Source organism: Octopus bimaculoides, chromosome 18 (assembly GCF_001194135.2).
Source record: "Octopus bimaculoides isolate UCB-OBI-ISO-001 chromosome 18, ASM119413v2, whole genome shotgun sequence".
Lineage (NCBI taxonomy): Eukaryota > Metazoa > Mollusca > Cephalopoda > Octopoda > Octopodidae > Octopus > Octopus bimaculoides.
In genome coordinates this window covers 50,041,436-50,053,258 of record NC_068998.1, presented here as the reverse complement: position 1 = coordinate 50,053,258, position 11,823 = coordinate 50,041,436, and the positions used below count along the sequence as shown (strand labels likewise).

Sequence of the window (11,823 nt, the reverse complement as noted above, 5' to 3'; positions counted from 1 at the left end):
ACACACACACACACACACACACACACACACACACACACACACACACACACACACATAACGATATATAAATGTATCACTATCGTTTCTACACGTTGCGAGACGTCGCATTGCCAAGCCTTCCATTAAACCAAAAGCGAGCATCTACCACGCAAGCACGCTATTTGATGTCAAAAATTAACAAAGCTGTGTGTCGGCCTCTTTTTTTCTCGCTCAATCAACTCTTATAGTTTGGATAGCTCTAACAAGGGGCACGAATGACATAGTGCGTCCTAAATATAATAGCGTTGTTGCGTTGATTCTCGTTAATCCGTCGCATTGTACTTTCAGTTTCCTCGCATTGTAGCATTAGTTACACTGACTTTTCAGCTTCTTTTGCTCAGTCTGTGCGAAGACTTCATTTTATATTTGTCTGTCATTTTTAGATACGTCAGCACATTAAGATTCTTACTCTTAGATGACGAATGATATAATATATTTCCTATAAACAGTTTCAGTTGCAGTCTGAATTTGTTTGTTGTGAAGATATTTTTCATTCTTATAAATGTTCTTTTAACTTTTGAAAAGTTTGTAGATAGATTTTGTCTTAATACGTTTTTTTCTCCTAAACACAAGTTCCTTTTTGTTATACGTTTTCAATCTTCTCTGCTTCTTCCTTATAATTTCGTCTTATAATTTCTCTTTTCTTTTATTACTAACAAATATCTTTATAGTTTTAGAATTGATATTTTGCCTTTCATTGTCTATTTTCTCTTCTATAGCAAGTTATCGTGCCTGTCAATAAACATGTCTCAAAAGCGCACTAGTTTTCCCTTATGTTCATGCCATTAACATTGTTTTGGTGTGGCTCCCTGAGTATATGAAGCACATTTCATTTACATTACTTGTATATACGTTGCGTCTGACAAATTCTCGTTTATTTTGATGTCTACATTTTGGATTCAATACAACCCACAAACAATTGTGTTACCCTTTTTTTTAAATAGGATTTTGTATGGAGGTGATAGGCTTTCCATGACGTATAGTGTCAAATGATGTAGTGATCTGTCATTTTCTCTGAAGCCACCAAAAGTAAAAACAACCGCAGATGACTGATAAAAAATCAAATTAATGTCAGAACTCTAAATACAATGAACAAGTGATCCCAAAGGATGAATTCTTTCAAAATATATGCAAGACATTGAAGGGTAATAGTTGAAAGAAAAATATGCTGAAATCGAAAATCTCACCGCTAACAACGACAGGAAAACGTATAAAGATAATATCGAAGGTGGGATTCAACAATAGGAATGGGGAAACGGTGTTTCGAAGGTACAAAAGTCGAAAATTAATTGTAGAAATGAGTAAGATGAACTTAGATTCCACCACAGCAATTTTAAAAAAGAAAACTTACATATTCTGCCTTATCCTTTTAGAAAAAAAGCGGATTCCGTGAGAAATTGATGGGTTCTATGCAATGTTGCATGCGGGATGGGGGATTCAAAGGCAGCAAAAAGGTCCAAGAAAACGATGAGCATTCTGGAGGCCCTACCACGAGCATATTTCCTTCCTTTGCAAAACATACTGAAGGAAATAAATGAAATATTTTTACATACCCAGAGAAACGCACAGGCAAACTGAGATTACGCAAACATAACACAAATATATACGCATCGAAATTCGTAGTCCACCTCATGTGTGTATGTTGTCAGAGTAGTACGGCAGTGACTAAACGGTCCCGAAGTAAAGTCATTAAACATTTTATCAGTGGCCAGCATATGTTTAGCTAAATTTATATAGAGAGAGATTTATAATAGTATAAAATCAATATAACAATCAAGCATAATCGAAATCAACTATATCACAAGCGTCTACTTCAACAGCTTCTCCAGAAATATATACAGAAATATTATCACATAGCCTCAGTGTTTACAATATAATCTTGCAGCTTTCTTTTTGTGTATAGTAGTTACAGACATGAATTATATGCCGTAATATCTTTTCTCACTATGGATGTGGAAATGTTCAATTTAATATAAAATAATATTTTTATTTCAATTGTTAGGTGGAGAAACCAAAAACATGACCATTTGGAAAACTTGCAGGACTAAAGCAAAACAAAATTGCTCTTCGGAACTTACACCTTATCTGAAAAAGGAAAAGGACTGCGGGTATTTATCCTATAAGATCTAAGCTAAATATCACTTGCTATTAACTTAAGCCATAGCCTTCAGACGACCTCGGAAACTCTTACAACTTTTCTGGTTGTCGTCCTTGTTTAAGTTGATGAATGTTGCCATAATCCATGCCTTCGGTTCATCCTTGGTGTTAGAAGTTTGTTGGTCTCTCGTTCAACTGCATGCTTCAAACAATAATCACGGGGTTTACAGTCTGGGAAGGTTGGTGGTCGCAGAAATTATTTGACAGCCATGACTGGGTTCCCTTGCTTCTGTTGCATCGTGCAAAATCCTGTTGCCAGACATAAGATTTTCCAGCAGCTGCTCTCTTGCAGAACCTTATCCACGCATTTGATGTATGACTCCGTGTTGAGTCTGAGGCTGTGATGGAAAATCAATGCAGGTACAGCTTCGCCATCACCAGTGATCGCACAAAACTCCATGATGATGGCTGGATGTTTGATTTTTATCGTACGTGTGCTCAAATTGCACTTTCCTCAGATTGATACCCAAACACTCTGAAATGTTCCTACTGGAGCTTCCGATGCGAATGCCAAGCAGTAACAGCATGTCTTTCCCAAATTTCTGGCAGAGTGAATTGCGACATGGCGTCGTTTTTCTCACAGAAGATGCCTAACTGAACCTACTATATTGTGTAGTCAATAAAATCAAAGACAAACACAGCGTATGCGTGGAAATAGAAAATATAATATGAGAACAATTTGCACATCGTGTCTTGCATATATATATATATATATATACATATATATATATATATTCGCAACGAAATAAGGAAGACGTAAATCGAAATGATGGTGAAATCGTTTCGAGGAAGATGCACACAACAGCTGACGTCATAGCCATTCAAATTTTGTCCTCCAAGAGTATCCCACCCCTTTGATTTCCTATTTTTGAAGTCATTCCTTCCATCCATTGTAATACTTCAATTTCCATTGGGACTTTCCGAATACGTGTTAGCATGTACCTGGCTGTTATCCATCATGTCACACAATCGTATCCAAATTCCAAATTTTGCTTTCGTATTCAAATGCAAAATAGTTCATCCATTTACTATAGAGATCATGTATGTAAATTTTCATGTCGTGGTATTGTTATGTCTCAAGATACTGCTATGTAGCACCTTCGGACGATCTCTAGTCAACCGCTACTCGACTGCTACTCAACAGCTATTCAACACCCCTGCCACAGCCAGACTACCTCTATTTATATGACTTGGGGGCCTCTACTTCTTCGCCTGGGCGCGTCGACACAACAGGTATATCACATATGATGATGTTAACCTACGCTGATAAAATATCTCTTAATCGAAATCTTTTTAAGTGATAAATTTCTTAAGGGTACAGTACAACAGATGATACGTTAATATATATATTTTCTTTCAAATATCTTTTTTCTTTATTATGATATTTTATCGCTTTACAAACAATAGTTTAATATATCTGGAATTGAATTGACTATAATCTTTTATTTTCTATATAGAGATTGAATGTTCGTTTTGTAAATGTTCTTCCCAAATTGTCTTCCGTTTTTCCAGAAGTTACAAACATTTCCTGCACTGTGCTGCGGGTGTAGCTGACAAGGAATGTTACGAATTATTTAGAGTGTCTCACCCCTGCCACGTAAGTTACGTTTCACGCTTTGATGTTGCCTTAGTTTAAATCTCACTCTTCAAATAAAAGCTTCTTTCGGAAAGATATGTTGTTGTCTGATATCTATTAAGCCTCAACCAAATGCCTTCGGGCACGCGAAACAGAACATAATGATCAGTTGCGGAATAGATTTAAACTGATATTGCACTCTATTCTTAATATAGCCCTAAGACATAATGTATTATTTTTGCTTTGCATCTATGCCATTGTTGTGGTAGAAATAAAAGGTTAACTTTGATACGGAGAACGATTACCACCGACAGGCGTGGTTGTGAATACAAATATCATAAACAGACATATATTTTTATACATTACACGTATCTTATGAACACTAGGAGCAAAGAAAGCAGATTTTCCATAAGCATGTTACACTGTCAAATATATATAGTCATAAGAATTCAAAAATATTTTCAATTACGAGTTTTCATTAAATTATTTGTGAGCGTATTATGACGCAGATGTTACAAATATGCTACATGGATCACAAATTGCCTCAATGTTGTTAAAGGGTGTCCCACATTTATGTGGTGTATACATTATGTACAAAGACTCCGCCGTAAGCTGTTTATCATTTTTATTTCATTGTGAAGTAAACGCTTCAATACAAAACTATGTTTTACTGGTTTTATTAAATATAACTCAGCGACTGCCTCTCGTTGAAATTTAGTTTCAATATCAACAGACGTTTGAAAGATGATACTCCCTTTTCGAAATATCTCGCTAGCGTTATGTTTCGCATCGCTTTTTGGCGTATCTGTAAGTTAGAATTAACAGCCTGTGGTATTTTAATACAATCATATTTCATCAACTACAACAATTAATGTGCACAGCTGACAGCAAATTTAGTTCTTCTCCTCAATTATCACTGATCACATATAAATATAATAATAATAATAATAATAATAATAATAATAATAATAATAATAATAATAATAATAATAATAACAACAACCGTTAATGATCATTGTAACGTGAAATTAATATCAACCTAATTAATACATATATATTTGCAAAGATTAATTAAATACACTTTTTTGGCACTCATATTGACGAACTTTCGTTTTCTTTTCAGTCTAGTAGACAAGAGAAGGTAGGTGATTTCATTTTAAGAACTGTGGGGGCAATAATTACATTATCCTTGATTCTACTTCAATTCTACAGCACGATTCACAAATTAAAAATTTATTGCAACCGTGATTACAATACTATTTCTCAATCCACACTCAATCTTCAGCGTATCCATTAGACATTCTACAGTAATGACACCAGTGTCTAATAACTTTGTCAATAATTAAAGTACTAGAATTATATAATTGTAATATATCCATTGCAAGTTAATGATTTTTATGATAGGACTGCGAAAATAAATAGAATACATAACAATTTCTATATCACTGCGATAAACACATATTAACTATGATAATGCGTTTATCAAGATACAAACGAGGTGAAATACGTATTAAAATTATATTACCTTGCAAAGTAATGACTGGTGCTATATAATCTTAGTATGAATTTATCGATAATTTTGGATCGTTCATATATATTCAATAGCTATACGTAGCCAAAATTGCTATATTTCTATGAGAGGAATAGCACAGTCTCAAACTTCGCCTACACCATAATTTCCACTCTCGTTCCTTTTTATCTATGTCACGGCAACTGGTCAGTGACGATATGGGTTTCATTCTGGTGGGGTTTTTCTAGGAGTTTATGCTCTTCGCCTATTTCTTCAAAGCATCAACAGTTAAAAAAAAACACCTCCATATACTGTGTCCCATGGAATCCTTTGATAAATTAAAAATATGTACACATTAACATACTTCCATAATTCACATGACAGTACTTACAATATTTATGTCTAACATGCATTCCTATTCTTTTTACAGGTGACTGTTCACTCATCAGTAGTTCTTTCTGCACTTGCGGTTACCTTATTAATACTTAACAAGGTACAAGTTTGAAATAATATTTTGATTGCACTATTCACTGAGTCGTTTCGATGATTGAATCTTGTAATTTTGAAATGTATCAATACTTGGAATGAATAAACACCTGAAATATATAATTATATATTTGTTTTACGAGTTCCTATAATTTTAATGTTCACTATTATTTAGTGCTTCAATGTTAATCAGAATTAAAGACAACGCTAGTTTTGTATAAAATCCATTACATTGTTCTTAATTTCAAATATAGTTCGTAGACTTAAATAATAGAAAATAAAATTATATGTGAAATTATATGTGAGGTTATAAAATTGATATTTTATTACCTACAAGGGGCTAACGAAGAGGAGACAACATAATCCGATTTTGGGGTCAGATGAGCAAATGATTATACAAAATAAAATGACATTAAAAGTTTTACGAAAAATAGGAAAATATAATAAAATTGAATGGTAGGACAGACCGGAAGACATTACGGATGGAGTGGGCGGTGGGTTTAATTCAGACCCCACGAGCCTCGCCTCGCCACTGATACCTGAGATACATCCTGTATCGCTTTCATGAGGTTCCATCTACACGCAACATCCGTGTTACATTCTTCCATCGATTTTCAAACATGTTCGCAGTCAGACATGTTCTCTCTAGCCCTATTTTAATTTTAAGGTGAAAGGTGAAGTAATTCACCAAGTCAGAGCCAGAGATGAAAGTGCCTGACTTTAACACTTTCAGCTTCGTTCTCCAAATTATTTTTCTCACAATTGCTACTACAATGCGAAAATAATTCTTACCTTCTTTCGAAAGGAAATCGGTCGGGTCAATTTTTACTATAGACTAAGTCGATAGTTATACTCTTCGTGCATTTGACAACAGTTGTTCAGCATAAACCCACACGTCTGACACATCCAAACATTGAACAATGGCGTGCAGGAAGATTTTCCTATCGCGTCCTCATCTTGGTCAGGTCTAAGGGCCACAGCCACGATGCCTTGTGAGCTTGTCCCGAACAGGTAAGGGTCCTCTGTAACACTGCCATGCCAGAGACTTCCGAAATTACTGCCCAGCTGATTATCGTCGAGACCTAGGATTATCCCTAAGTTATCGTCACATTCCGCCTCTACAAGCCCTCTATAAAAGAATGCGGTGGAGGTTCCACCGGAGGCATTGTCCAAGCGATGCAATAGCGGGAGAGCTTTCCGACACTCCGTAAACCATGTACCCAACTTCGATCCTCGATAGAACCAGGATTCCCGTTGAATGAAACTAGTGAACTTGGGAAACATCCGTTTCGCCAGCGGAGACCACGCCCGTTCACCATTCAGGTAGAGCCACAGATGCCTCAACCTCACGCATCAACAACCAAGGCATCCCTAGTCCACCCTTTAACGGTTGTTGGCAGCAAATAGAAGTCTCACAATCGGTTTCGAGCCGTTCCACAAAAAGTGGAAGAGCTGTCTTTCCAGCTTAATCGACCACGAATCAGGGCAAGGAGCGACAGTTTGGTGGTAGGTTATGACCGATGCGATGAACACATTGGCTACCTCCGCCCTCCCTTTCAGGGATAGCCAACGCCAAGAACAGGTCTTGACTATGTGGGTCACCCTGCTCGATACCTTTGACCAGTTCTTCTCTATTTAGAGGTCTGGTCTAAACCAAACTCCTAGCAACGTAATCGGGCACTCCGTCCAATATCCCAAGACACTGTCAGGAGGCATCGACTTGCCTCTCCAGGTACCGAGCTGCAAGCCGACTGACTTATCACAATTAATTGTTTCTCATCCCACCGTATCTTAAACCTTAATGGCCTTGGCTACCCTCTGTAGGTGATCCATTCGGTTATGATGATGGTGATGTTATCCGCGTCAGCTGAAACCGATTTTCCACAACCTAGCTGTCTGAGGATGCCGCTCAATTTTCGCAGTAATGGCTCAAGAGGCATCACGTACAAGAGGAGGGAGAGCGGACACGCTTGACGAACCGAGTGTTTGATGTTGAACGGACTCGATAAGAAGCCGTTCACCCGAAACTACCGAGCCAAGACCCAGGACGAACTGCGCCAGAACAGACACCAGGTAGCGATGGTCAACCCTATCAAATGCCTTAGATTGGTATAAACTGACCAGTGACCCACCCTTACGAGAATCACTTTAAGCCCCTCTAAATTGTACAGTATAAGATGGAGATTATCCTGGATGGTTCTCCTGGGAACGGCACATATCTGTGCCTCCCCGATCAAACCATCCACGCGAGATTTTTCGATAACACTTTGGCCAAAATCTCCAACTCTGCGGTTAGTATGATGATGGGCCGAAAATTATCAATGGATTCCCCCTTGTCCGGGTCTTTTCTGAGAAGCCTCACCACTCCTCGGCGCACAGATCTGGGAAGAAAACCGTTCTGCTGCCGGCTCGCTTAGACATTCGGCAGCAGGTTCCCGAACAAGTCTGGCATACTCTTATATATATATATATATATATATATATATATATATATATATATATATACATGTACACATGTACACACAGACAGACAGACAGACAGACACACATGTATATATATGCATTGATATATATCAATACATCGGCGGTGTACACTCTATATTCCTGACGACGGGATGACTCTAGCCTGGCAAGAGTATTAGTGCTACAGAGATACATTTAATAAAATATGTTTCACGGTTATGTTTATTCCTCTCTTTCCATAAACACTTATTCAATTCGTAAGCCTCGGTTGTGATACATCATACATTGTGAGTCTTAAATACGATCGCATAGACGCGTCAATTCCCATTAATGACCAGAATGGCACAAGAAAAATGAATATGTACATAAATTCTTCAAATGTCAAATATAGAATATTCAATGTCAAATATTTCTATATGAACAAACATTAAGAGCAATTAGCGTATACCTATATCAAGAGCAAAACATGTTACATCATGCATATTTATTTAAGAAACCTCTGTCTGCAGATAACTTCAATCTGATGATTCCTACCTGAGGCAACGGCATAATGAAATCTTCTCTATTTATTTTTCTAATTCTTCTTAGTAAGTATATATGTTAAGTATTCCTTTAGAATTGGTATTGAGATCTTAGATGGCGATGATTATATCAATCAGGGCATCTATGTTTCTAGCATTTAAATTGTACAATTCTCACGAAACAACTACATTTATTCATATTTTCTTTCATCTTCTTTCATATTTTTCTAACTATTATTAAGCTTTCTGTCTCTCTCTCTCTCTCTCTCTCTCTCTCTCTCTCTCTCTCTCTCTCTCTCTCTCTCTCTCTCTCTCTCTCTCTCTCTCTCTCTCTCTCTCTCTCTCTCTTTCTATCTATCTATCTTCCTTCTTTCCTCTTTTCTTTTTCTCGCTCCCCCCTTTCTCACATTTCTTGGATTTCTCTTTCTGTGATCACCTTCCTTTCATCTTCGTTTATTTCCCTTGTACCTTTCTCTATATCCCTTTGATTACCTCTCTTTCTCTTTTTCCCCCTAATTCTTCAATCCCTCTGCCCCCTACGTCTCGCCTTTTCTTACACGTGACAGGTGTCGAAGCATCTCTTATATTCCTATCTCAAGAGTTCCTTCTTTTATTTCTTGTTCCATTTTATGCTCTTGCTCCATTATTATACACAACGAACAAACACACACTCACACACACACATGCGCGCACACACTCATACGTGCGTCCACAGTGACACACACACATACACACATATATAAATTAAGAAATGGAGTTAAACGATGGTGTTATTCAAATGTTCATACTTCCGAAATGTAAAACAATGTAATCATCTCGTAAAAAAAAGAGAAACAAAGCACACGAATAAACCATTTTAACCGAACGGGATAAGCCATTGTAACCGCTTAAATGATGAGGCTGATGCTTGCAAATTATTTTCTAAAAAATAAATTTATACAAACGAGGAAACTACCTTTTGTAAATGGAGTCATTAACAGATGAATTGAAAAAGTAAGACAACACCTTGAGGATGAATGTTTCGAGAAAAATCTCAAAATCCACCATGTGCAATCGCCTAAGAAGGCTCAAGATGACGTGACAATTCTAGCTACAGATAAACAAATCATACACAATGCCCTCTTGAGATTAGATGAAATAGTGAGGCGGTCAGGGATGCGGTTTAAGCAAAAAAAGTCGCGTAGTCTGACATTTTAAAGGGAGTGCAGAAAGAATTTAAGTTTCGAATAGCTATAGAAAGCATTCCAACAGTCAAAGAAGAACCCTTCAAGAGCTTGGGACCAGTATACGCTGGAACATTGTCAGATAGAAGTCGCGGAATGGAAATTATGAAACAAGCCGAGGGTGGATTATCAGCGATTGATAACTCGAAGTTACCAGGTAACTATATAAATTGGTGCTTGCAGTTTGGCTTTTACCCGCGAATTTCGTGGCCACTTTTAATATACGAGGGAGCCTTGTCACGAGTTCCGATCATTGAATAAAAATGTAATGTGTTCATTAGAAAATGGCAAGGCCTACCTCGGATGTTGAACAGTTCAGCTTTTTATCGATAAAGACGTTCTTTGCAGTTATCATTAGCGTGAATAGTCGAAATATATAAACTGGGGAAGATACGGACGGTGATGCTGCTTACAGAATCGAAGGACATGGAAATCAGGTTTAACCGACCAGAGGTGAATCAGCCAGGAAGTGGAAAGCAGAAGTAGAGACTGATGACATCTTGTCTTCTCTTATACACAGAGATATGGTGGGTACAACGCAAAACCATCGTAAAAGACTTGGTTTTTGGCCCAGGTCAGTTCAGACCGTTTGCGATTATGATGAAGTGAGTAAGGATTAAACATGATTTTATTAACAGAGATAAAAGTAATGACTTTCTGTCTTATCATTCCTGACGAACACCAAATACAATCTAAAAATGAGCTATTTCGGTTGCTTCTTAAACACGCAAATACACACACACACACAAACAAACACACGCACAAGCACAAACATAAATTCACACGCACACAGACATATGTAGTTAACCCATGAGGAAAGGTTAAAGATATATTATCAAATTTCAATTGATCCTAAATTATGCAAAAAAGCAAATCTTGTATTACATAAATGTTATTCTGTGAATGCTTTTCAAAACAGCACCTATTACTGCATAACATTCTAAAATCGCTCATATCTTATTAAAAATATATTCCCAACTTAAAAGACAAAAATTCCAAATATTTACATGACACATGATATGCAAACATTATAGCTATAACTTTCTGAAAATATATAGTTGTAACTTTGAAAGAGAAACCACAATAAAGTAAATCCCGGTTGATATTTGAACTGAAATATTGAATAACTATAATAGTGACATGGGTTGGATGTCCTTAACAGAGTTTCATTGATAAAGTAGACTGTTTCGTTATTATAATATTAAGAATGTACGGCTGGATGAAGCCGTTGGTGATATCTGAACGAGCATGAAACATGTTATCTTTTATTTTCGAGAAATCGAAAATAATCCGAGTCAAGCATTTGACCGGCATCTACTTCAGCAGATTCTTGCTTGATTTATACCGAAATTTTATGACGCAACCTCAGTTTTTACAATATAAAATATGGGCTACTTGATGAGTATAATGGTTAAACACATGAATTAAATCTTTCAAATAGTTTCATGTGGTTATGGAAATGTTCAATTTGATAGACAAAAATGATTTTATTTATACATTAAAGATGGAGCAACCTCGGCCAATTGGGAGAGTTGCGAGACGGTAGCACAAAAAAATTTGCGAGACCCAATTAAAATTGCATATGGAAGAAAACGACTGCGGGTGTGTATTATACAAAAACTACGATAATTATTATATATAACAAGAGCAAAAACATATCAACACAATTACCCCAAGAAGCATATGTACATATGCAGCACAGAATTTTGTCACTGAACAGGTCGCGGTCTCAAAGCGACGAAAATATTTTGACAAATTAAATTTTAATGTTGAAGTGAATCTAACGGATTTTGTGTGTTATTTTAAATGGCTTATAAACACCTTCCACGCTGCAATTATATATATATA

The 11,823-nt window shown here is 36.6% G+C and overlaps 1 protein-coding gene and 2 long non-coding RNA genes across 4 annotated transcripts in view; 2 read left to right on the top strand and 1 right to left on the bottom strand.

Moving 5' to 3' along the window:
- The window catches only part of LOC128249944 (uncharacterized), a 7,455-nt gene extending 1,559 nt beyond the window's left edge, over positions 1-5,896 (top strand). Inside the window, exons 2-5 of the mRNA XM_052974585.1 lie at positions 2,042-2,147; positions 3,709-3,793; positions 4,896-4,913; positions 5,713-5,896. Of these exons, the coding sequence (XP_052830545.1) occupies positions 2,042-2,147; positions 3,709-3,793; positions 4,896-4,913; positions 5,713-5,787 (284 nt within the window). The 3' untranslated portion in view covers positions 5,788-5,896. The remainder of the gene's footprint in view (positions 1-2,041; positions 2,148-3,708; positions 3,794-4,895; positions 4,914-5,712) is intronic.
- Positions 4,448-11,823, bottom strand: part of LOC128249952 (uncharacterized) — a 14,232-nt gene continuing 6,856 nt past the window's right edge. The window contains exons 2-3 of the long non-coding RNA XR_008266098.1: positions 5,674-5,878; positions 4,448-4,577 (exon numbers count right to left, since the gene is read on the bottom strand). This is a non-coding gene — a long non-coding RNA (uncharacterized LOC128249952). The remainder of the gene's footprint in view (positions 4,578-5,673; positions 5,879-11,823) is intronic.
- Positions 8,504-11,823, top strand: part of LOC128249951 (uncharacterized) — a 6,967-nt gene continuing 3,647 nt past the window's right edge. Inside the window, exons 1-2 of one of the 2 annotated variants that reach the window (XR_008266097.1) lie at positions 8,504-8,818; positions 11,480-11,577. This is a non-coding gene — a long non-coding RNA (uncharacterized LOC128249951). The remainder of the gene's footprint in view (positions 8,819-11,479; positions 11,578-11,823) is intronic. The other variant, XR_008266096.1, reaches the window with a different exon arrangement.